This window comes from Silurus meridionalis, chromosome 16 (genome assembly GCF_014805685.1).
Source record: "Silurus meridionalis isolate SWU-2019-XX chromosome 16, ASM1480568v1, whole genome shotgun sequence".
Lineage (NCBI taxonomy): Eukaryota > Metazoa > Chordata > Actinopteri > Siluriformes > Siluridae > Silurus > Silurus meridionalis.
Genome location: NC_060899.1, coordinates 13,348,998 through 13,375,391, shown reverse-complemented (window position 1 = coordinate 13,375,391; position 26,394 = coordinate 13,348,998). Strand labels below are relative to the sequence as shown.

At 39.6% G+C, this 26,394-nt stretch overlaps 2 protein-coding genes across 5 annotated transcripts in view; one reads left to right on the top strand and one right to left on the bottom strand.

The window, feature by feature from the left end:
• The first annotated feature begins 824 nt into the window (after window positions 1-824).
• calcoco1a (calcium binding and coiled-coil domain 1a) lies at window positions 825-10,903 on the top strand. 3 transcript variants are annotated; one of them, XM_046869446.1, is made up of 15 exons: window positions 825-1,022; window positions 2,472-2,621; window positions 2,704-2,806; window positions 3,907-4,109; window positions 4,289-4,480; window positions 4,604-4,749; window positions 5,254-5,323; window positions 6,271-6,426; window positions 6,815-7,069; window positions 7,781-7,906; window positions 8,042-8,137; window positions 8,771-8,858; window positions 9,090-9,334; window positions 9,722-9,813; window positions 10,554-10,903. In XM_046869446.1, the coding sequence occupies exons 2-15, from the start codon at window positions 2,490-2,492 to the stop codon at window positions 10,579-10,581; spliced, it is 1,932 nt and encodes a 643-aa protein (XP_046725402.1). In that variant the 5' UTR covers window positions 825-1,022; window positions 2,472-2,489; the 3' UTR covers window positions 10,582-10,903. The 3 variants fall into 3 exon arrangements, with proteins under 3 accessions (XP_046725402.1, XP_046725401.1, XP_046725400.1); XM_046869445.1 differs by having other exon boundaries at window positions 832-1,022; window positions 2,477-2,621; window positions 4,601-4,749; XM_046869444.1 differs by having other exon boundaries at window positions 832-1,022; window positions 4,601-4,749.
• Window positions 10,904-19,849: 8,946 nt separating this feature from the next.
• The window catches only part of rarga (retinoic acid receptor gamma a), a 35,158-nt gene continuing 28,613 nt past the window's right edge, over window positions 19,850-26,394 (bottom strand). For both annotated transcript variants that reach the window (XM_046869448.1, XM_046869449.1), the window contains 7 exons: window positions 25,067-25,215; window positions 24,607-24,748; window positions 23,519-23,682; window positions 23,063-23,239; window positions 22,766-22,970; window positions 22,292-22,450; window positions 19,850-22,103 (listed from right to left, as the gene is read on the bottom strand). In XM_046869448.1, coding sequence (XP_046725404.1) covers window positions 21,733-22,103; window positions 22,292-22,450; window positions 22,766-22,970; window positions 23,063-23,239; window positions 23,519-23,682; window positions 24,607-24,748; window positions 25,067-25,215 — 1,367 coding nt within the window. In that variant the 3' untranslated portion in view covers window positions 19,850-21,732. The remainder of the gene's footprint in view (window positions 22,104-22,291; window positions 22,451-22,765; window positions 22,971-23,062; window positions 23,240-23,518; window positions 23,683-24,606; window positions 24,749-25,066; window positions 25,216-26,394) is intronic.

Here is a 26,394-nt window from a genome sequence, read left to right as displayed (position 1 = left end):
AATGAACATACTTTCCAGAAGGCCAACAATTCACTAAAATGTTTGTTTGATTGGTTGAAATACATCAGTTTGTGTGTAATTAATCTATATAATGTATGAGTTTCTTTACTCAAAAAAACAGCTTTTTAATGATATTCTAATTTAGTGAGCTGCACCTGTGTGTGTGTGTGTGTGTGTATAACTAGAATAAAAAAAAAGCCTAGTCCAGTCACAGAAACAGCCCCAAACCATTATACTTTTCTTCACACAACTTTGCTGTAGACATTCACCAAACCCAGGTTAGTGAAACAGTTGCCAGACCAGTAGGCCCACAGATAGTGTTTCTTTCTGCAAATTGCATAGCCATGTGTCATGCACCTGTTTGTAATGGGTTTGGCTTGTAGTACTCAATAAAAACCTGAACTAAATAATTATGAGGGAGTGAACATGAGCTGAGATCTGAATGCACCAGAGATTCTCTACATTGCAGGGTACACCAGAACCTCTTTCATCTAAACTTGGCATTGGCATGCAAAATAAAAAGTGTATTTCGTCAAACATATATAAAAATAAACCTAGATGAGAGTATCTCTTAATATGAAAACCATAAGAACACACGTGCCGTGATTTTACTGTGCAGTGAAATACTGTTGTAGTAGATACATTGCGTAAATAAAAAGACGAAACCTCGCGAGAACTTTGCGGGAACGTTGACCAATGAGAAGCGTATCCGCAGTTACGCTTGTGAGTGACGTCACTCGTTGCCGACCCTTCAGGTTTCTTTTTCTTATATGGGATTTGTAGTGTTTCCAAGGCTCGGATGTAGAGCAGCCCCACGATTGAGTACAACATTTCCCATGAATCAAAGGAAGCGTGCAAAAAAAAAAAAAAAAGCCCATGTCTTTGTTGTTGTTGTGGAAAGGCACAGCTCGTGATAACAACTTTTTAGACTAAAACCACTGATGACATTGAAGCTGAAGCTGATCTCGTGCCTGTCTTTTGAAAGAAACCCCAAGCAGTGAGCAGGTGAATGAGCACTGAGGGTGAGTTGTTTCTCATCTATCTGGGTAAAGAAGATGAAACCGTGGCGCATTTGTCGGTATGAAGTGTGAACCCACGGGAGCGCGCAGTGGGAAAAAAACGGGGGAAATGAACGTGGGGTAATAAATGGCGGCAGGGTGGAGGTCTGTCAGTTATTTTATTTCAGAAAGTTGTATTTCTGTTGCTGTCAAACGTCATGACAAGCGTGTTAAAATATGCGGCCGCCAGTCGGACACCGCGTGCACTTATGGAAGAGAATTGTGACGCGATTGTGTAATTACTTGCGTCGCGCGCACGCACTCACGCACCCTCACGCGCGCGCACACGTTGCCCTTGTTCTTTCCTACATAATAACATCAATCCGATATATCGGCTAATTATGACGTAATACTTTGCTGTAATCATCTACGTCAGTGGCCCCTAATTCTTTTTTTCGCACCAGTTTCACGCGAGACAGTTTTACATGGACACGAATACAGTGAAGTACATATATTAATATTATCAATGTACATATATGAATTAATTGTTAATTTAATTATTACATATATACTAAAGTAAACTGAAATACATAGAACAGTTAAGCAGATCATATCTTTAGAAAATAAATATTAAATACACACACATGCACACACACGCACACACTTACATACACATCTGTGTTAATCAAATGTGGTCTAACATGTATATTATGTCTAACATATGTTCTATTTATATAATTTTAAAATTTATATTTATTTATTATATAACTTTTATAAGTTTTTCTAATAAATAATTTAATTACTCAATTAATCAATATTATTAAGTGTATTGCATTCATTTGTTTTATTTTATTTTTAGATATTTAATTTTTTATAAAATATTATTTAACAAAACGGTCATTTTATTTAAAATTGTTTTCAAAATGTCAACTGTTCCAATGTTGATGATCACAAATGTTAATAATAATAAACTGCATTGATAATAAAAATAAAAAAATACTGAAATGCTATTTTATGTTTCGCATTTCTTCCCCCTAACGGTAACGAAATTCAACCGAAACGTGAATTTTGTGTACCGGTACACCCCTAATAAATATGCACCTGGGTTCTTCTGCTTCACCTGTCATGCTGGATCTTCTATACACACCATCTCTCATAGCTGTTACGCAGCTTCAGCATGTGAATTCCTGCCTGTGTTCAGAGACAGCTGATTACAGTTGTTTTTTTCGTTGTGGTTCGAGGTCTTGGTTTTATTATGCAGGTGGTCTGAGTTCGACTCGCAGTATGGGAACTTGTCTTTACTTGCTTTGGGAGTGAGACGCCAGACTGGAAAAAAAAACGTCTGGACGGAGGGAGAGTTTCTGTTCTTATATCATTAACACAACATTGTACAGTGTTGCATTGAATCATTTTAGCTTAAATGTTGGTGTGCGCCTCTTTTAAGTTATAAATATTTCCCCGTTCTATTAAAAGCACAGTTTTCTTCTGGCCATGGAGAAAGAATGGACGGTGGAGTTTCAGAACATGGGCAGCAGCTACTTCCCGCAGAGTCGAGTGGAATGCCACTACAGCATCAGCGCTCAGCACAGCTGGGCTAGCAGCGACTGGATCGGCCTGTTTAAGGTGACACTCAGGAAGTCATCACCTCTTTATTTACATCTAACAGTGTCATATTCATGAATTATTATTTCTCTCTTTTTCCCAGGTTGGCTGGTCATCTTTGAGAAACTACCATACATTTGTGTGGGCTCTGGTTCCAAGCAACTACAAGGAAGGGACTGATGTTAACTGCTGCGTCCACTTCCAAGGTCACCTTTTTTTTCTTCAAGATAACAACTATATGACTCTGAAAATAGGTTATCTTTACTAATTGGGTTATAAATAAATCAATTCTGAGGTTTAAAGGATGTTGATTTAGCCTTTACCAGGATTAATGTGTATTCTGTGCTGTTTAGTCATTTTGTAGTTTTCAGTTCTCTGTGAGCTTTGACTTTTATGGAGTTTGGGGTGGGTAATGTAAATCAGCTAAAAGTGTTTGGTAATATTATATTTGGCAACGTGCCGACACGCGTACGAACAAACTCTTCAGCCAAAAATGTTAGTAATACTGTGTGTAAATAGATTTCATGAACCAAACTGAATACATAAAAAAAAATAATAATAATAATTCTATAGGAGACCCCGTTGATCTAATAATGTTGATGAAGTGTGTTGCAATGTTTCAGTTAAGGGAATAGATTAGTGCTTGATCAGATATGATGTGTTTTAAATATGAAAAAAAGAGTGCGACAGAAATAAGAGTTAGTGGAGCAGCATGTTCTGAGGTAATACCACAAGCCCCTTAACGAACAGCCGAGAATTGATGTGTTGGAAAGTTGGTTTGAGTAATGAAGATGACGGGGGGGGGGGAAGACAATGGAACAAAGACGAGTGAGTGAGTGGGTCCATTGAAGGACACAGTGATACTGCTGCAGTTACTGTCAGGGCTCACTGAGGTCATCAGTGAGGTCATCAGCAACTGATAACTGGACTGGCGCAGAAAATCCCAGTTAAGATGGTGACATAAATCATCAAGCTTTGTGTTTACTCTGATGCAGTCAATTACGTGCGACAGTGTGTTTCTAAATGAGTTCCGGGGATCCTCAAGGTTTTGTAAAACATAGACAAGCGGTTAATTGTTTTTAGTTCAGTTACAGCTGTGAACAAAGCCTCAGTAAGTAAAAAAAAAAAAAAACAAGCAGCCTGTAAATAAGTTTATCTTGGGACCTGATGTGGATATAATGGATCATTTTCAAGCAGATTTTGGGGAAAAGTAGAAAATCTTTCAATTGCTTTATTGTGTCATTATGTTCTGAAAAACATGCCTGAAAGCTTGACGTGTAATCACATCTTTCCCACACTCCCACAGCTTGCTATTTGCCAGGCCCCAGTGCTGAGCAGTACCAATTTGTGTATGTGGATGGGAAAGGCGAAGTGTGTTCCTGCAGCTCCGCTTTCACTTTCTGTGCTCCAAAGCCACTGGAGGAGCTGGTGACCCTAGAGCAAACCCTGGAGGGAGGAGAAGTCAGCGAGGACATGCTGGTTGTCATTCCCAAGGCCGAGCTTCTGCAGGTATGAGAACACTCAAGATTAATCTTGAAATGCAGCTTTAAGATATAATATCACACACTCACTCATGGCTTTGGAAAAAGCTGTTTTCAGGTAATCAAATCAGTGGTGACCCAAAAAAATGTTTCCCTCCATTACCATTACACATCTGAGTGATTTTATAAATTCTTGTCTTTCTCCAGAGCCGGCTGGAGGAGTGTCTAAAAGAGAGGGCTGACTTATTACTGGCTCTAGAAGTAGCAGAGAGAAGCCGTGAACATGAGCGAAAGTGCTTAGAAAGGACCAAAGCGGCATGGGAGCAGAGGAGCAAGGAGCTGGAAGGGGAACTCAGGCACACCAGAGAGCAAATGGAGGACATGAAGAAGAAGCAGGAGGTAGAAGACTAATATTCCCTTTGTAGACAAAGTGCTGTTTTGTAGCATCTGTCAGTTCTTCTCTTGTCTGCTGGTCTACATGTTGTCATTTATCATACTGTAAAAATTGCTCTAATTTAGAAGATGGCAGCTCTGACCGGGGTTCTGCAGGAGGAGAAGCAGGCCCTGCAAGTTAAAGAAGCGGCCAGTGGGCAGAGGATCAGCCAGCTGGAGGACGACATCAGGGTGCTCACCCAGAAAGCCCTGGAGAGAGAGACAGATCTAGAGAGGTAAGACCTCCTGCCTGTAGGTAACCGGACCGCATAAGAAAAGGCCACAATAATGAAGTAGGCTTGACCCCAAGTTACCCTACCAATTGCACACAAAATCTAATTCAGTGACATAATTTAATCAGAAGCTTTCAACATTTTTCTGGACTTTCCCGAAGTAAGATTGTCCCATTTACATATTAATGTTGCACACAGACTTTTCCAAATCCAAGATTTCAGTAAGGATCCATTCACACAGAGGGCAAATCCCAAATGGTTTCCAATTCATTATAAGTGTTCTTATTTCTATAAGTGTCTGCTAATTTGGTCCTAGCATAAGAGCTTCCTCACCTAGTAAAAGCAGTATAAGCCCAATACAACAGCATGTGTCACAGCATCAGCCAAAGATGCAATAAATTACTTGCATATGTGTAATATCATGTTTGCATTTTTCAATTTAATCGGGGAAAAACATAAGGTCTGTCATTGTGAACACTGATTTTTATTTGTATTTCTTTACCTTAGGGTGAAGGAGCGAGCCAAAAAAGCTGCAGCCCAAAAAAAAGAAATAGAAGCTGAACACAAGAATATTAAGGTGGATGTCAAGCCTAAGATGCAATATATTCAAACCTGTATTTAAACATTAGGCATTCTCCTGGTCAAACATAATTACTTCAACAATATGTATGTACTATATAATGTATAATTATTTATTAGATGTGGTGTGACAGCACTTCCACTGCATAGTCGATCTAAGTTTCTATAAGGGTACATCCTAAGCGGATTTATTCCTTGTATGCCCCAGCAGTTTAAGTATGCCAGTGTTTATCAAAGAATGATATTGAGTTTGCTGTTTATAGCTACATTTAATGAAGTGGAAAATTTGCAGTGTTTTCTTATATTACAACAGCTATGAACAGCTGTCCCCTCACAGGCCTCTTTCGTTTGAGAGTAAGACAAAAGAGCAGCTTGTCGTGATACCAAATACCTACAAAGCGCATACTAATGACTTTCCCATATTACAACTATTGTAAGTTTGTTTATGGGCACTTACACAATGCAGTTCATTTAGCTAATAGCTGTTACTATATAAACAACACCATTTTTGTAAGTGTGCATTTATAAACCCATATTTTGTGTGGATGAACACATTCCGACCAACAGAACTGAGAATACAACAGCATTGTGTAACAGTTAAATGCATAGTAATACAGTTAAATGCTATCATAGTGATTGTTGAGAATGGTTTTGAGAGAGTGTTTATGCCTGGAGACCACTAATGAATGCTGGGGCATTTAGAGTTATGGTGAATGTTTTCCATTGTTGTGTTTATGTGGTTGAGGGTGTTGGATTTTAATGTGATTTGAATGTGGGTTTGACTCTATTGTGTTATGTGTAAATATATTTTGCCTAATGCATGCAAACCACCCAACCCGCAGACAGACAGGGAAAACCACAGGGTGGGTTATCTCTATGGTTCAATCAGTCATGGTTAATTTGAAAAGGTAAACGAAGTGTGTGTGTGTGTGTGTCTTCTGTTAGATGAAGCTGGAGCAGACAGAGAAGGAGCTGCATAGCCTATCTACAGAGTTCCAGAGTCTGAGAAGTTCCCTGGCTCAGAGAGACACGCACGCCCTGCAGTTACGAGACGCCATTACCACGCTGACGCACAAACTAAACAGCGCACACAGGAAGGAGGTGTGTCACAAAGACGCTGTTTCTCTTTCGGATGCATGTGTGTTTAAACTAATTATTACCTGCAGAGTGTACATGCAATCAAAACCCACTGACATCACATCTTATTTTATACACTCCTACACCCATAGCCACACTCCTACACCCACGCTCACACTCCTACACCCACGCTCACACTTCGACACACATACAGACTCCTACACAGATACAGACTTCATATTTCAAGCAGAGGTACTTTAAGAATCTGTCATCACCCTCCCACTTTACATTACTTACAGAACAACAGATATTCACACACAGTGTATTATCACGTTCCCACACAAGCTGAAGTAGTAGCTTTGCAGGATTCTACTGTATTGCGATATCTGCTTAACATGGTGTTGTGATGCAGGCAGCCAATGAATTGGCTTTGGCAGACCTACGCGGTGTTCAGGAGCGACTGAGTGCCCGTGAACGCTGTGTTGAGAGTCTGCGGAGTGAGATCAGAGACATGGCCGCACAGAGGGACAGTGGCCAGGCCGACCTTCATCAGGCCAGACTACAAGCGGCACAACTCACCCTGCAGCTGGCAGATGCCAACCTGGCACTGCGGGAGGCTCGTGCCAGCTGGGTGCAGGAGAGAGAGAGTCTACAGTGTAGCACTGAGGTGACTTATGGGATGAGTGATAATGGGGGGAAATAAGCATAAACATTGATAAGTAAAAAAAAATGTTTATCATCAGAATTTTATAAAATGGGACATACTCTATTAAAAAGAAAAATGTATTAAATAGCATTAATTTGGTTGCAGAACCAAAGAACTGAAATGAAAGTTTGTCAGACCAAGTATAATGTGTGTGTGTGTGTGTGTGTGTGTGTGTGTGTGTGTGTGTGTGTGTGTGTGTGTGTGTGTGTGTATATCTAATTTAATTCAGAACTAAATACACAAATGAATGTGTGGCTCTTTAATAGCCTCCCCAATGGCACATTACTACGAGAGCCCTTTTTTCTTTTTTTCCTTTTTTTTTTTTTTTTTAACTCAATTAGACTCTGTCGAATAAATCATTATGAACTACTGGGGCATAAATTTCTACCATTTCTGCTGAGAAAATTACCATTATTTTTTAAATGATGTGTTATTAATCAACAAGAACTAAGAAGTATTTAGGGACTTATTTTTTTTCAAGGACATTGTAGAAATCATTTAAAATAGATTTATAAATGTCTGAAGTCATTATGAATGAGGCCCCCAAACTAAAAAAAAGAAGCCCAAGATTTATTGTTTAAGAATGAAGAATGCCCAGATATGGTTAGACAAAAAAAAAATAAAAACATACTGTATATTGCTTTTCAGAGTGTGTCTGTGTTGTCTCTGTAGATGATCAGGACGCATTTGGACAGGCTAAATGATGAGATCAAGCAGAAGGAAGAGCAGCTGCTGGAGGAAAGGATGGAAAGGAACAAAGCAGAGGTGGAGCTAGGGCGAGAGAAAGACTGCAACCGGGTGAGTGCAAACTCCACCATTACTCGAGTTACAAAATTGCAGGTGATAACTCGTTTCTGACTCGGCGTTATGGTTGCGTGTATGTGTATGAATGTGTGTGTGTGTGTGTGTGTGTGTGTGTGTGTGTGTGTACAGGTTCAGCTGAGTGAAACTCGAAGAGAGCTGCAGGAACTGAAGGCCAGTCTCCGGGTGGCACAGAAGGAAAAGGAGCAACTGCAAACTGAGAAAAAGGCAGACTGCTTTATCACTTAGCTCTCGCTCATAAGCACGATAAATACATGTAGCTGGTAGGAGTTGCTTAACTATAAAAAAAATTAAAAAAAAGTTACAACAGTTTCGTTGACAAAAACACATAAATCAGTGCAATGAATGTGCAAAATAATAAATGTGTCATATGACAATTTAAGGGCGTATTTGTACATTTTTACCGCCCGCACTTCATTTGATATTGTTAAATCTAAATCTGAGAGTGAACAGCATGTGAGCTCATGCTCAGCAACAGATCTTCTACTTATAGCTTAATGAGCAGCTTTCTTTGGAAGGAGGAGATGCTCTGTCCACAGCAGTGTGTTAACAAATTCATTTTGTCATATAGATCATAATTAGATTAAGTGTAGATTCAATATTAGACGATATTAAATAGAGCAATGCTTTAATTTATGGCGTAAATGCATAGTGAAATTATTATTATTTTTTTATTTTATGCTTTACACTTTGATCATTTCGGTCGTCTTTTAAATTCCTGACTGGGTTGCTTTTTGTTTTGATTTGGTCATTGTTACAGTTTAACTTCGAATATTATTGGAAGTGTTTGTGTATTTTTTTAAATTTGTGTGTGTGTGTGTGCTTGTTGCATGTGTGTAGGAGGTGATTGAGTACATCCACCAGCTGGAGCAGAGGCTGGAGACCCTGAGCGGCTCTAAATGGAGCTTGACCGAGTTGTTGCAGAGTAGTGAGTGACTGGATTGATCCTGATCTTATCTTGCTTATGGTCATGCAGCACAACATTGCACACTGCCATTAAAAAAAAATACACAAGCCACTACATTACCGATACAGTAATCCTCTTCTGTGATTTTGCAAAAAAACAAACTCAATCCTACAAAGCAGAGGCTGTAAATTCAATGAAATGATCACGTGGGAAATTGCATCCCATTCAATACTGCTGTGTTTTGATGCATAGATCAAGCAGACAGCTCCCTCTCCGAGTCGGAAGATGAGAATCCTGAGGCACTAAGGCCTCTGAGTCACTACAGCCTCTGTGAGCAGCCCCAGGCTGAACATCTCCTTGTTCTGCCCACTACTCCACCTCCGTCCCCACGAATCCTGCACTCGTCTCAGGCCGTGGTAATAAGTCAACCCGCTCCACTCTGCTCCCCACACCAGGCTAGTGAGGACACACACCCACACGTGCACAGCTCAGAGTCGGTAAGATTTACTGTTGCGCATTTTGATTTATTTCTTGGCAAAAATGTTATTTAGTAAAGCCGGTGGTAATATTTTGAATAATGATACTTTATACTTACAGTAAAACATTTTTATATACGCCATTTCCGTGCTCATTTTTGCTTATGCTTTTTTTCCCCCAGAATTAATCTTTAGCGCCTTCATAACGGCCCAGCATAACTCTGCCTTCTTATTAATATTTTAACAAACATATTAAGAAGAACAAGTGCATCCCAATATATTTTACATGCAATGCAAAAACCTGGCATCTTCCAGCTATAACGCTATCAGATCAAAAGTAATAAAATGCTATAAGTTCTGTTTTTCTTTTATTATTATGTAAATCATACATGCGTTTCTGTGTCACAGGAAGAGGAGTATGAAGTGTTTCAGTCAGGTGGGAATAGCTCTGGAGAAGAGATGGCTCTCCTCCTGCCTAACCACAGAAACATTATGCTCAGGTACACAATTTACACACACATGCACACACACGCACACTCACAGAGAGAGAGAGAGAGAGAGAGAGAGAGAGATCATAAAATCTCTATCATAATGTCATGGTGTGATTTGCTATCACTAGTTCTTATGGCCGTTTCTGTCTGTGTCATGTTTGTGCACACAGGCTACCATGTCACTGACAAGTACACACTGGCCTCATGTCCTTTTTCATATCCCTTTCTCAGAAGCAGTGATTTTGCCACACACACACACACACACACACACACACACACACACACGCATACATACTCCTAACATAAGATTTACTGTGACAAGGCAAATATGGTGTGGAGATGGAAGTTTTGAATACCTCCTCATAAAATTAGTGAGGGAGAGAAGTGAGAGAGATAGACGGCTCGGGAGAAGAAAATAGAGTGCGTGCAAGTGAGGGGAGGAGGCCGAGTGTGAACGGTGGACGTGGGAGCAGCCCGATAGGAGGACAAGAGGACAGATAAGTTGACGGCAAGCTGTAGCAATGATTTACTGCAAGGGTAGTCGGTGCACACTGGCCAATTTTCAGCATCATTAAAACTGTCTCTCCCTCACTTCACTCACTCGCTCAATCACTCGTCCTGTCCTCTCCTCTTCTGTCCCCTCCTCACCTTTAGTGTTCCCCCTCTCATCTCATCTTTTCTCCTTACTTTAGTTTCAAACTACACTAATCCCCAACTAATTATTATTTTTTTTTCCTGCTTCACTTTAGTGATGTGGAAGAGAGCCCCCTGTGGTGAGGAGTGGAATTACGATATCAGCCTGTTACAGGTCTTTGCACAGTCACACGTATTGACATATGCAATTTGCTTTGCGTTTTTATTGTAAGCACTTTCAGTAAGCACAAGCTAAAAAAAAAAAACCACACATGTACCTGTTTAAATACTTAACACTACGAATGCATCAGTACAGATAAGGGTGTCTGTATCTCCTTCACTACGACTCATAAGGAATGCTCCAATACAAGCAGCTGATTCCACGTGATATGTCTGTTTGTGATATAACCGTGGTGTACATGCCTTTTGCTATTAATTAAACCGATGGCCTGAATTAAGAACAATAGATTTTTCTGTATTAATGATCAAAAAATGCAAACCGTGTTCTATGAAATTGTTCAACTGAAGTTTTTTAACAGCATTTATAAAGAGGTGGCCAATTTGAGCATGCAGAGTGTGGTCTTAAAAAATACACACGAGGTCCAGTGAATTGTGTGCATACAAAAATAATTCTGTGGTGACTGAAGTGCCCTATTTCTGTACTTGTAAAAGTACAAATACCCTGTTTAGATTTCCTTTTACACTTCTATTCCGGTTAAAGGGTTCACTTTCAAATGATATTTAAGTCTATTTGAAAGTACAAGAACTATATTTGAATAATTTATGCAGTTCAATGTCCCAGTTTCATCACAGTACTAAGTAACTTCACACAAACTCTCACTTGAACCATTTGTGTTACACTTGTGACAATTACATGGCATTTAGAACATGCCTATGTCCAAAGCGACTTACAATGAATTTATTTATACAGCTGAGCAGGTGAGGGTTAAGGGCCCATGAGCATCATCTTTGCATGCTGGGATTCGAATTCATACCCTTCCGATCGACAATGCAATGTAAAAAGTAAGATATGAAAAAAAAGATATGAAAAAAATGGTGTGCACTACAGTGAAGCAGTGAGCCGAGCTTGCAAAGAACCTGCCATGTGTGAACACTCATCTACAGGGAGTGCAGAATTATTAGGCAAATGAGTATTTTGACCACATCATCCTCGTTATGCATGTTGTCTTACTCCAAGCTGTATAGGCTGGAAAGCCTACTACCAATTAAGCATATTAGGTGATGTGCATCTCTGTAATGAGAAGGGGTGTGGTCTAATGACATCAACACCCTATATCAGGTGTGCATAATTATTAGGCAACTTCCTTTCCTTTGGCAAAATGGGTCAAAAGAAGGACTTGACAGGCTCAGAAAAGTCAAAAATAGTGAGATATATTGCAGAGGGATGCAGCAGTCTTAAAATAGCCAAGCTTCTGAAGCGTGATCATCGAACAATCAAGCGTTTCATTCAAAATAGTCGACAGGGTCGCAAGAAGCGTGTGGAAAACCAAGGCGCAAAATAACTGCCCGTGAACTGAGAAAAGTCAAGCGTGCAGCTGCCAAGATGCCACTTGCCACCAGTTTGGCCATATTTCAGAGCTGCAACATCACTGAGTGCCCAAAAGCACAAGGTGTGCAATACTCAGAGACATGGCCAAGGTAAGAAAGGCAGAAAGTCGACCACCACTGAACAAGACACACAAGCTGAAACGTCAAGACTGGGCCAAGAAATATCTCAAGACTGATTTTTCTAAGGTTTTATGGACTGATGAAATGAGAGTGAGTCTTGATGGGCCAGATGGATGGGCCCGTGGCTGGATTGGTAAAGGGCAGAGAGCTCCAGTCCGACTCAGGCGCCAGCAAGGTGGAGGTGGAGTACTGGTTTGGGCTGGTATCATCAAAGATGAGCTTGTGGGGCCTTTTCGGGTTGAGGATGGAGTCAAGCTGAACTCCCAGTCCTACTGCCAGTTTCTGGAAGACACCTTCTTCAAGCAGTGGTACAGGAAGAAGTCTGCATCCTTCAAGAAAAACATGATTTTCATGCAGGACAATGCTCCATCACACACGTCCAAGTACTCCACAGCGTGGCTGGCAAGAAAGGGTATAAAAGAAGAAAATCTAATGATATGGCCTCCTTGTTCACCTGATCTGAACCCCATTGAGAACCTGTGGTCCATCATCAAATGTGCGATTTACAAGGAGGAAAACAGTACACCTCTCTGAACAGTGTCTGGGAGGCTGTGGTTGCTGCTGCACGCAATGTTGATGGTGAACAGATCAAAACACTGACAGAATCCATGGATGGCAGGCTTTTGAGTGTCCTTGCAAAGAAAGGTGGCTATATTGGTCACTGATTTGTTTTTGTTTGGTTTTGAATGTCAGAAATGTATATTTGTGAATGTTGAGATGTTATATTGGTTTCACTGGTAAAATAAATAATTGAAATGGGTATGAATTTGTTTTTTGTTAAGTTGCCTAATAATTATGCACAGTAATAGTCACCTGCACACACAGATATCCCCCTAAAATAGCTAAAACTAAAAACTACTTCCAAAAATATTCAGCTTTGATATTAATGAGTTTTTTGTGTTCATTGAGAACATGGTTGTTGTTCAAATTAAATCCTCAAATAAAATTAATCCTCAAAAATACAACTTGCCTAATAATTCTGCACTCCCTGTATAAACATCTCATGCGTGTACCGAGCGCTTTACTTTGATCAGAAGTCAAGGTGCAATGACACTTAGAGCTCATTTTTAATGACATCGCTCACACGCTCTGCACACTCATCTGGGCTGCCCTCATGCTCTGTTTAAACACGGTAATATCTTAAACATGAAACACGGCATGAGAAGAACTTAAATGTCACTAATTAAAAAATCACGTCCCCATGAGTAGGTCACTCCCACATCAGTTAGATATTGATGCATCCTTGCTTAGCACTTGGCACATATCAAAAGCATTTTTTTTTTAAGATGTTTTGAAATTGTTTAATGGTTTGGTCTGTTAAAAAAGAGAGTGATTTTGTGTGTTTAGGTGTGTAAGGCTAGTTTTGAATCATGATGAATAGCCTTTTACTTCGTAAAATAATGTGATAATGAAGCTTATAACTGTGTGTGTGTGTGTGTGTGTGTGTGTGTGTGTGTGTGTGTGTGTGTGTGTGTGTGTGTTTATAATTGATAGCACTTGCAACACTGCAATAATGTATGTAAGACACGTTGGACTCCATGTTTAAGAGAACAGGATTTTGTTTGTTGTTTATATTCAAATTATTATTTCGAATTTTATCATTAGCGTATGGGCAAATAAATAAACTGTAGCATATCAAGGATAGCATGAAGTACAGGAAGTAAGAAAATGACACGTGAATGCTTAAGAAAGAGAATAAAATGATGGCGAAGCGATCCCGGAAGCGTTTGTACAGGCAACGAGCGTTTAAATTACGATTGCCGTAATGCTACGAATAATGATAATACTAAGAATTAAGCCTACTTTTACTCACGCAAACATTTATCGATTGCTGTCTCTGCAACACATTATGGTATAGGGTTTTTTCAAGCATTTAACGTTTACTTTTAATTTAACTAGGTTTTACTGTCTTTCCTTCGAGGCATGGGTTCTCGCATGTTTGCACCTCCCTCGCTAACCTTCTTCCACCTCCTCTCATTAACATTTTTTTTGATCATTTGAATATTAGGCTCATTATTTGATGATGTGCAATAATAATCTTACTATTTATTATTACAGCCATACAGCTTCCCACCCACACAACAAGTTAGGTCTTATTATTTTTATTTTTTTCTGGATTCAACTAATGTAATAATGGTGACCAGACTTAAGTCATTAATTATAATGTTATTGATACTGATAGGGCTTGACACTAATGTAACAGAAAAAAGTCCCTCGCTATGTGCCCTAATTTGAGACACTGCTTGAAGGTTTAAACCTTTTGATCTGCAACTTATTTAAATTTTTTTTATACAGTATATTTCATACTCCATGTTCTTTTTGATTCAGGATGTGTACTGTAAAATGCTTGTTTTAATCCTGTACTATGCTACTTTTTTTTCTCTGTTATGTTCTGTTACATTGTGCTAAAGTTATATATATATATATAACATGAATATACAATATTATATTTGTACATTAGCGTGGGAAGTGTCCTTTCGTCATTACATATATTTTAACGCAGAAGTCATTGAACTCGCAGTGTTTACTACCGAGGCACAATTTTTTAAAGTGTATTTTCACCTCTTGGTGGTTTGTAGCATTGAGTGTATAAACTGATTAACATCCATCTGCTGTGCTGTGTTTAAAAATACCACAAGATCCTGAAATCCTGTAAAAAAAAAAAAAAAAAAAATCCTGGGCTTTAATTCTATATAGAACTCATTCCATCTGTATTCATAGCAATAAGATCTGTGCTTTTTCTTTTTAATTATATATTCATTTATTCAGTATGCATTTTCCAGACTGTGTTGTACTGTAAGGGTTTGGGTTGGGTTTCAACAATAAAGCATTGATAATCTAAAACAAATTTGACCTGCCATTTTTTCTATAACATGTATGCATACGTTTTTACTTCTTGAACATGCTTTTAAAGGATAAACATAAGCGGTAGAGTCAGATATCATATAAAGTATGATCTTGTCATTATGTTTCTATACAGAAACATACATCCACATATGACCTGAATTTATTTTTATTTTTTTTTAACATCATGGTTGTCAATGCTGATGATTAATTTATTCTGCCCTAAATTTCAGATTTTGGTTCTCCCGACGCTTGAGTATGCATGACTTACATAACCGCACTCATAATATTTCTTAAGCAGTGTATCACGAGCTAATGATTTATCCCGGGAGCAGAATAATCTTTTCCCTTTTAATCACTTTTGCTGACCTTCATCCCTCTTTTTCCTCACGGCCTTTTTTTTTCTCATTCCTCCTTCTTCTGCATTCTCAGTGTTCTCCTTGTGCAAGGGGCTAATTATAAAATCAATGGAGCCGGGCTGCCTGCTTTATGGCCTCCTCTAAAACCTTAACAGGGAAATCACTGTAGGATTGATGACTCCCTCACTCTTTATCTCTTTTAATTAGAAATGTAAAAGATATGAAGAGCCAGAGGCCAGAGTAGTGCACCCAGGTTTTTTTTTTTTTTTTTTTACGACTTTTCACCCCCTCCCTCTTCTTCTGGGATCTGATCCTTCTTCTTTACCTCCTAAGGCCCTCGTACTACTCCAGTGCCATATTTGATGTTCCTCCATTTTGTGTTTTCCATGGCGTCCTTTCAAGTCTCTTCATGCTTTTTGTTTGTGTGTCACATGGGTAACAGTTAAACTAGCACTTAAATGCTGTTGTCATTTTTTTTTTTTCAGGTTTTTTTCAATACATTTTATTCCCCCTTTCCAAATGCTTCTACTTTGACAAAGTGGTCAATGGTGCAAAAACTTTCTACAGAGCATTCGATTCCTCGGATGTCGTCTAAAAGCTAGACTCTAGACTTTATGTGAGGGGGGAAAAATCAACCTGGTCTTATCTGCAAACATCAAGGCATTATAATGTCCCAATTATATTTATAGCTCTCATTAGTTAAAGATCGAAGAAGACTGTTAGCATCAGTTAGTCTGCCAGGGAACTCCATATTTTGTTCTGTATTTTACAAAGGGACCTTCATTTACTTTCTATTTAAATGGAAACTCTTTGTAGGGTCTTGTTCCAATTTTGAACTTAACCTAATTCCAGTTCTTGGTGAATGAAAATATGGAGTGATCTTCTGCTGTTGTCTTCCATCTGCCTCGGGTTTTGATTCCTTGTGCATTCTGAGATGCTGTTCTTCTCACCACAGAGTGATCATTTGAGTTTAACATTGTTTCTGTTGTCTTGAATTGAATTCTCCTAAGACCTCTATTACGGGATATATTTGCTTCCATTCTCTGTACAAACTACAGTCTGTTGAGTGTAAAAATCCCAGAAGATCAAGCTCTGACATAATCCCACCAGCCTGTGTCGCACCACCATGTCAATGAGACATGATTTTCCCTAAATTCTGATGTTCGTTGTGAACGTTAATTGAAGCTCTTGGCTTGTATCTGCGTGATTATCCGCACAGCACTCTTGCCTCGTGATTGGCTGATTGATTAGGCAATTACACTAATGAGCAGGTGTTCCTGTCATCCATATCTGCAATTTGGATCCATAAACATGGCCTTGTTGCTCGTGTTTGAGCTCAGTGGCTTTATGTTGGGTCTTTTTGGGGGGAAATGAGGTGGCAATAAAGAGGGGTCGAGGCCACACTAATCATGTACAGAACAATGTTTTATTTGAAGATTATCCGTTTCATGAGCGAACAGATACATGTAATGGCTTTACAGATAGTCTGGAGCTCATGGTCGGAATACCCACAATGATTATTTAACTCACCATTACTTAGACCTGCTCATTAACCCGGTACATAAACCGTGTAGTAGTAGACCTTACAGAGATTAGGCTCTGTGGCAGACTTCAAGAAACGACCCACTGTCTTTTTAAATTCGGCAAAAACATCCAGCACCCTTCCCTTGTTCCCATAGCAACACCTTATTGGGCTGAATATACGAGGCCATTTAGAACCTCCTTGTAAAACAGCTATAATGCATGGGCCTTGTTTTAATTTAAACCCCGGTTTATTGATTTCTGTTTAATGAACTTTCATTATAGTGATCATTTAATTAATAGCGCCATATCCGTCTTTATCGCCGGCCTTAATCTCAGGGTAAAAATAACTGTATATTCTTGGTGTCATCGAGTGTATCAAACGCAGCTGTACAACAAACTGGGTTTCATACTGGATGAAAAGAGAAGAGCCCAATCTGATGTTAATTTGAGATTGGAGTCACGGCGACACTACAAGTGTAAACTAATGAGTGTAGTACATTCCTAGCATTGTCTCCTTTCATTTATCTTCTTTTGCAAGTCGCTATCAATGGGCCTTACCATCATAAAACCGCTTTCACAGCCATAATGTTGTTTCCATAGCCCCGAGACAAGTATGAATCAGAAATCAAAATGTGCAGCCAAATGGTTGTAATAAAAAATGTGAAATGTTTAAACATATATGAAGTCGTAACCTTTTTGTCTTTTCATGAAGGCATTTTTTTTTATGCATAATGGAGATGATTATGCATCTGTTTGAGCCTGGATTGTTACTGATTATGAAGATGACCTACAGTATATCTACTACAGTGGCCTTTATAGTCTGCACTCCCTACTGAGGATTAATAAGAGTGACTGAATGAGCCATTGGCTTTTGCTGCCTTCTGCATGAATGCATAATGAAGCCTGAGGTTTTTGTTCCCTGGAATTAGCACACCGAGCAGCTCTCTGAGCTGTAGAACTTGATCGCCCCCAAGTGGATAGATTTATTCTCAGACTTGTCTGTCTTTAAACCTTCCCTTTGAATTATTATGCAGTAAGCTTATAACCATACCCTGTAATTCTTCCCTGCTGAAGAAAAAACTAAATCAGTAGAAAGAATCGCAGTCATTCTAAAGGTTCTCACTAAAATACTGTTACCAGATGATTTACATTATGAATTGTGTTTATCTTTAAATCACAATCATCAAACCAAAGATACCAGTGAGAATCCTATTAGAATCCCTTTTACATAACTAAATGGTCAGTTTTGGTGTCCAAATACCAGCATGTGATGGTTAAGCGTTTTTTCCTGTCTTTAAGGGCATCCACTAGACATAACATGCCAGAAATAGAAGACCATTCCAATTTCTATTAAAACCAATACAACCCCCATTAAAACTATTAAAATCATTACAAATTCACAAAAGATTTCTATTGTTTTTGTAATCTACCATTTACTGTTTTCCTCTAAAAAGAATGTACGTGATGCATTTGGAACTGGAATATTTTAATAGTGAGTAAAGTGTGTGTAGTTAATATTTACACTGTAATATTTACACTGTAATATTTACACGGTAAGTGCTACAGAAAACTAAAGTGAGCTGTGCTTGAATGTAATAATGGTAGGGACAGTTGGATCGATCGTAAATTATTGATACAATAATGGTGTTGTATTGACAGGATTGTTTAGCACATTAAAACATCAGTCCTGTCTGTGTTGTTTTTTTGTTTTTTTTAATAGGTTTAACATGAACAGAAATCATTTTCCTTCTGCTGTGCCTCTGTTCATTGTACAAACAAATCAGTATTCTCTCACTCAGTGATATAAAAGGCTCAAGGCGAAAACATTTCAATATTTTCTTGCCTCTGGACAAAAACCTATAAAGAGGAAGGAATGTAGAAACACGGTGTGACAGTTGTATAGTAAATATGATTTGTGTGACAGATTTGATTATTTGGTATTTGATTATTTGACTATTAGTCAAATTATATGTCAATCACAGTCTATTTAGCATTATTAATCATTCAAGTATTAAAGTACTTGGAATTATTGTCGTATTGTTTGCAGGCAATCAGTTTTAACACTCTACATATTTACGTGCAGAGAAGCTGCGTTACAAAAAAAAATACACCGAAGTTTGGAGATGCCCCTCTTGCTTACCCCTAGTTAAGTTATAAATATTATAATATATAATATATACTGTATAATATTATTGGGCTACCATTTCTGTCCCACTGATCTTATATTTACATGATATTTATCGACTACATTTTATGAATAAATTATATTGGTGCATAAATCTGAATACACGTCCTAACGTTTGTCAAATACCCTTTTTACGCAGGTCATCCATTACAGGTTATGAAGATTATACAAATTAATTATCACATGTTCAACGGGATGTGTCAGTGCTTGAAAATCACGTGAAGAAGAAATAAAATTTTACCAATTCAAAAATTTATGCAATTATACAGGGTTTCCCCCCGAAAGGCTCCACACAAAGAAGAAGCGAACACGTTAAAAAAAATATCTGAAGTGATTCATACTTAGTTAGATTATATTTTTTGAGATAACTTGTAAGCACATGTAAAGGTTATGGTGAACTGGAAAAAGATACAGAACAAAGATCATTTAAAGGAAACTCATCCAAAGTGCAATCACATGCCTAACACCAGACATGCGAACACAAGTTTATCATGAGGGCTGATGAGAGATGATGGGGGGGGGGATGTCTTTTTTTTTTTTTTTGTCGTTATAATGAATACACCGCATTTTGTGGCGTCACACTTTTTTCTGAATCCAGTTTTTATTTACATTGTGTTCCACATCCCCTAGAGCCTTTGATCTCAGCTATACAATCGGCTAATGCATGATACGGATCAAATAATATCTTGAAAAATATTTTTATTTTTACTTTTAACATTTTAAACATTTACTACGAAAATGGAACTATTTGCATTAGGAATCGGGTTTAGAATGTAACACTTGCGAAAGTGTAATAATGACAAATACAGCCTTGCAATCAGTCATTTATTGCCTCTGAATGTTTATATGGCTTTTCTTTATATAACAGAGTTGCTTGAACATGAACAGGGAATCGAGTAACAGCCTCAGACAAACCGAGGACGTGGAAAATGAGCAAATAAACAGACAACGTAATGTCAACATTTGGTTTGCAACATTGCAATGTGTTACAGGAGGTGCTACACTCCACAAGGTGCCAGGAAAGGTGTGTGTGTGTGTGTGTGTGTGTGTGTGTATGTATTTGTGTGAAAGCATATGTTTTTGAACAAACAAGACTGAGATGAGTGTGCACAAAAAACAGGCTTAAAATGGTCGTGTGTGTGTGTGTGTGTGTGTGTGTGTGTGTGTGTGTGTGTGTAAGAAGAGTGGGTGCAAGTTCACATTCTCATGTTTTAGCACCTCACAAATGACATTCATCATTCCAGAACTATGCTCATCAGAACTCACAATCCCAGAGACAAACATACAACTGGTTTCTGTATTGCATAACTGTAAAAAAGTGGCACATTAAACACGGTCACCTAATTGCATGCTGTTTTTTTTTTTTTGGCAGTATATTACAAAAAAAACAAAAAAAAGACCATCATTTCTATAATAAAAGCGCATATAAAAGTTTTACAATGGCTTTACTAAGGTCTGTAGATGTCATCGCTTCTAAGTAGGACATTGAAACTGAGCAAACATATTCAACACTACACACATAAATATTGCTGTTTTGTGCAGCATGCCTGCAGGCAGCTAGCGTTTGGTCCTCACCGAAATGCCCTGAGTTGGAGTTTTCGTTTTATTTTCGATACATAGAAAAGAGTTCTGTCGGCATGCTGGATGTGCTTTCGATATGTGGGGATAACGCGAGTTACATTGGGTGTGAGCATTTTCATGTGTGTATGAAAAAATCACAGAGAAGCGTTCTTCTGGAATCCATGTCACGGAAAGAGGTGAACGTTCTGAACGTGTAGCATATAGAGCCTGGTTTATGTATTAACCAGAGATAAGAGTTTAGAGTTTGGCATTAGAGGGGATCGCTGACAGCTGACAAACTCTTCGCCACATTAGAAACTGCATGCTTTGGCACAAAAACACAATTCAGTTGGCAGGAAGGTACTGCAGCTTAAGCAATCAGAGCTCGTCATCAAATCCCAGTATTTTAAACATTGATCAACTAGCAAGGATGAGATGACCTAGTGAACTGATTAGCATCAGACATCTACAATGAGCCAAGTGCTTGAGAACCCAGCCAGGATTTCTGGGTAGAGACTCGGTAGATGTCTGCCAGTTATAATTCATACATCATCTCAGTCTCTCCTTTGGAAAGCTATCCAAACAAGGTATAACTGATGAAATAGTATACAAAGACAAAAATATAAAAGGTATATAGATATGTATGGGCATATTCATTAAAAGTAAAGAGGCTGGGAAAAAAAGTTAAAACGATATTCAAATGCATCCAAAGAGTTATCTGATATTTTCGTTGATTGGTTTGTTGGTTTCACTTTGCAGTTTTTTTTTTGTTATTGAACCCATTGACTGTTGACTGTTTATGTTGTGTCTTTTAGTATGGCTGCTCCTTTATCTTTAATACAAACATGATAGTATAAAAAAAAGTAACTGTCATTTGTTTTGTCTCGCGTCTTCCCTCTTGCCCTTGTTGCAGAGTTCCTGAGAAGAGCCGTCTATCTCAAAGTGTTCACGCATTGTGCATGTGTGTCTCATTGCTGACCAAGAGGCCTGAGTTAGGGTTGGCTGTATGAATATAAGGCTCTGTGTTCAACCCCTACAAGGGCAGATTGCTTTGAGAGCTGGGTAACCAGGGGGATAGAGGGGTAAAGTTGTCGGTATGAGGTGTGGGTGTGTGTTTACAGAGAAAAAGCCTGCTCATTGGGCTCTTCCGCCATGGCTCTTTCTGGACATGTCTACATTAGCTTCCTGACCAGACCAGGGCTCTCCATCACTGTCCGTTCCCCTGTCCTCTTCGGGGTCTTCGTCTTCATCGTCCTCTTCCTCTGGTGATGGCTCACTTCCGTTCTCGGTGGCCCAGCTCTCCTCCTCATCCTCACGCTCTGTTTTCATAGTGAATGGTGGAACTTTGGGAGGAGGTGGTGGTGGAGGAGGAGGAGTTGCCTCATCTTTGCTCTCGCTGCATTCCGGCTGCTCTTCAAACGCCTCAGGATTCTCCAGCATTTCCCGGATCAGGGGTGGCATGGGGCCTGGGATCTCCATCTTCAGCGTGACCGCCCTTTCTGCTCCTATAACAAACCACAGAAGAATGGTTTAAATGAGCGGTATAAACTTTTGTGTTGCTTGTTGCTTTTTTTTTTTTTTTTACAAAAACTTCGACTGTTTAGATGTGTTTTGTAAATTTTGTAATAAACCTGCCATCATATCAACTTGGAGTATATCAAATGATGTAAAAAAGTTCTGCAGGTGGACTGACCTTTGGTGCTGATTCCACGCAGATCTGTAATTTTCATTAGCATCCGTGGGAACATGTGGGGTTTGTTGGGCCGCCGGCGGCGGGCGTAGATTTTCAGTGCCTCTAGCAAGGGCTCCTGTAGACGATCTACACGCTGTGGCTCTTCTAGGTCCATACGGTCTGGGTAGGCACAGGGACAAAACATATTTTCTTTTCAAATACTAATGATTACAGTTATATGTTGGACACATCCATTCCAACTAAGAGACATTTAGACATTTGGTGAATAAATTCACCAAACAGTCTAATAGTCTGACGTATTTAAATGGCTATTATTAATAAAGCAAGGCAACTAGACTTGCTCTTCATCACTGCTTAATTCTTTAACTAATAGATCTTTAAGATTGAAACAAAAGTTTAGTTGCTTTGATTGAAGATGAGACAATTCTCCGCCAGATGGCAGCAGAGGTACTATAGAAAAACAGGATGCAGTACCTCCACAGATAAGACAGATGGCACTGAGGAGGCCTGTTTCAGTGTCGTCCATCTCCAGCGGTAAAAGTTGCCCAGCAAAAGCAAAGACCAGGTCAGTTAGTGGACCGAAGCCTGCATTGTGCATCTGAGTGCGGTTTAGAGTGAGTCCATCCGAGAACGTCATTGTATCCTGCTCCGGTGTGTATCGTGTGCAGATCCGCAGCATCTACCATAGCAAAAAGAATTGCACACAAAGTGTTACTTTTATAGCCTTATCAGTGCACAAATAATGCTGTCTTTAGCTAACAGTTTAGTTACCAGAATGTCCAGGCAGGCTGATTTGAGCAAGGTGATCTGGTCAGCAATGGTTAGGGATGTGAAACCAGGAAGACGCTTGGCAAACTCCACGATCTTGATAATGCACTTGGTGGAGAGTTCGCTGAACTTATCCCACAATCCAAGATCCAGCTGAACGCGGTGGTCTGAGCTGGAGTTCTGAGAGCAGAAAAGACAAGAACAGAATTAGAATCAGAGGAATAAATCAGTAAAAGAGGCATCACCCATTTTCATACTGCAGCAGTTTGTGTAATTAGGAAAAATTATATATCTTATTGCAATACTAGAGTACATTTTCCTCACACTATGGAAAATTATAACAGATTTTTAAAATGCAGTACCTGATGATGAACCCAGTATTCTCTTTTATAGATTTCAGTATGTGCTTTGTATATTTCTATGTGTGCACATGATTATTTGCTGTGTGGTTCAACTCACTGTGGTGTATTTTCCCAGCTGGCACAATGAAGGGCAGGTCTCTTGGTGTGCTTTGCTAACTTTGTTCACCAATTCTTCCAGTTCACCACTCAGCTCGTAGCTCTCAACTGGCAGGACTTCTTCCTTTACGTCCTTCTTTTTTTTATTTCGGTCATTCCGTACAGCTGAGGATTACAACGAGAGACGAGTCAATACCTCAGCCATGAATCAGGGCCATCAAACTATAGCCAACTATGATCTTGGCAGTGCAGTGCAAGTGCTTTTTGGCAAATCCCTGCCACTACAGACATTTGTCTGGCTCACAGCAATCATCCCTACAACCGAAGGACTATTTCACCAAAATCTGTGACTCGTAAATCAACGGCATAGGGGAAACTGACCTGAGAACAACTTGTTGTAATGTGTGTGACCTGGAGGAGCACATCTCCATGTTGCCAAGCCTAACCTTCTCTCCATAACCCTCTCGCTCACCCTCACCCACCCCTCCCACCTTCCCTCCTCCCATTCTTTCCTTCCTCTCAGGATATCCAGTAATAGCAAAGGCACAATGTGATCCCGGTTTCTACATACATCCCACACATATAAAGACACACATACATGTCCCTGTAGACACATTGAGTGACCAATGTGCCACTCTCCTGGTGAGATCACTGCTGTGAGTCTGGCAAGTGAACAAAAACTTAGCCAGCTTTGCAGTCTTTGAACTTGGTGCTATTGTCTCTTGCATGGCACAAATCTGTTAGTGCCAGGTCATAAAGGCGCCTTTAGGAAAGGCTACTAAAAAAAAAGAGCAAACGCTGATTGATTTATGTATGTGAGAAAAAGACTCATTTATAGGGTGATAATGGTTTGAGTTGACTTTCTCACACAGTCTAATCATTTCTCTGTGTAAATGTAACAGTAACCTGAGGTTGATGTGCCCTGTGCTTCTGTTTTAAAACTATTCTGTTGGAACTTGTCAACTACTGCCTTTATATCTGTTTATATCTGCATTCTAGTCTCCACGGATGTGTGTGCAAGTGTGGAAGTATCAGTATGTCTGTGTGTGGGCACGGCGCCAAGAACTACATGCCCGCCAGCAGCCTCACCTTCCTTGGACATGCCGACCTCAAAGCACTTCTGCAGGCGGCAGTACTGGCAGCGGTTCCGTGTGACCTTGTTGATCTGGCAGTTCTTGTCGCGGTGACAGGTGTACACCATGTTCTTCTGGATGCTGCGCCGAAAGAATCCCTGCAGCCAGGCAAGAGCACGAGAATGTTAACTACTGCTACCCATCGTGTTCGCATGCTCCTATCTGTCCTCTTTTTTCTCTTTTCAATGGACTCTTTATCTTCATGTTTGAACATGCTGAACAGAAACATTGTCTCTACGGTCCCTCGTAACCATTAGACTGTGCTTAGTCTCTGTCTACAATGCATAAAGTGGGGTTTTTTTCTTGTTTCTGATACATTGTGATCTCTCACCTGCAAATATTTCTAGTGGCAGACTGGACTAAAGACTTTCACATCAAGGAACACTGCATCAAAAGAAAGCACACATTTTTCTTACCTTGCATCCCTCACAGGAGCTGACGCCATAGTGGTAGCCCGAAGATTTATCCTGGCAAACGAAGCATGGCTTGTAGACACGAGGTGGTGGGGGTGGAGAGGGTGAACTGGGTACCATCTCCTCGGAACTGGTGCTCTGAGTCTCCACAGCTGTAAAGAGAAGAATGCAGAGATTTAAGTTGCCTGCTGATACATTATGTTTATCTTAAAATGAAGGCAAAGAATTAACATTTGCATGTCAACAATTCCATATCTTTAGAGCAGCAGGTTAACTAAAATAGCCAGACTAGCTACGTGTCTTTATATTTATCTGCAATTAAGCAAAGAACTATAGCTTAGATAAGAGGTGGTTTGTTTACTGCTCTATTTTTCTCAATTGGTGACAGACTGGTGGGGGTGAAGTGGTGATGACGTCTCTAGAATGAATCTCACCTAACCCTCCCTCTGAGCAACACTCTCCTTGGGGGGTGGAATTTCAGGCAGATTAGAGCAGTTTGATTGACAGAAGGAGTGGAAAAAAAAGTTTAACATGGTGACAGATAAGCAGTAGCATCAGAGATGTTCTGATAAGATATGTATCTCATTTGTGCCAGAGGCAGAGAGGTGGAGGTTTTCAGCCCAAGGCTTACACGTTTTCACCCAGCTAGCTGACTGGCTCCAGTGTTTTAATTATATAGAGACAAATACCTTTACCTCCTGAGAAACATACTTCGAATTACACTCACTGACCACGAGCGTCTTTCACAAAACACCACAATGACAAATTACTTAGCTATTGTGTTTTGGGTTTTTTAAACTATGCAATTACCCAGTGTGTCTAAGAGACAGTATACATAACATGTAATATGAAACAGGTACCTTTCTGCACAATGCCTCTTGAACAACACTTCTTTCAACTTTCACCCTGTGGTCACCCCTAAAACTTTGACACCACCCCTTGCCACCTCTTGACACACAAACCCTACTTTTCCTGGCCCTAAATTCCTGAGTATGGCCCTACCAGTTTTTATTAGAGGACGGCCTCATAAGCTTGGCCTATAAAGGTACTCTCAGGGCCATGGTGGAGGCAACAGCCTGGCTTCTGGGGCTTTTACTGGGGTTCAGTCACCTCAGGCAGCCATTCACCCCACCAGCTGTAGCCATGGACTGTTAAAAAGGGCCCAACCATAAAAGAAAAAACAGGGAGGCTCTAACTTTTCGAACTTTTATTGCACTCCATTCCCTAGCTATGGTCAATGGAAAGCACAGAGACTAGCCTGAACTTAACTTACAAACCCCCCTCCTTTTTTCTCGTTCTCACTCACACACACCACAGAAGTCAGCCAAAGC

Bases quoted from the DNA above. Each gene is read 5' to 3' on its own strand.
- calcoco1a (XM_046869445.1), top strand. From the start codon at position 2,490: ATGGAGAAAGAATGGACGGTGGAGTTTCAGAACATGGGCAGCAGCTAC. The intron at 9,335-9,721 runs GTAAGATTTACT...TCTGTGTCACAG, and splicing joins ACGTGCACAGCTCAGAGTCG to GAAGAGGAGTATGAAGTGTT. The intron at 9,814-10,553 runs GTACACAATTTA...GCTTCACTTTAG, and splicing joins CACAGAAACATTATGCTCAG to TGATGTGGAAGAGAGCCCCC.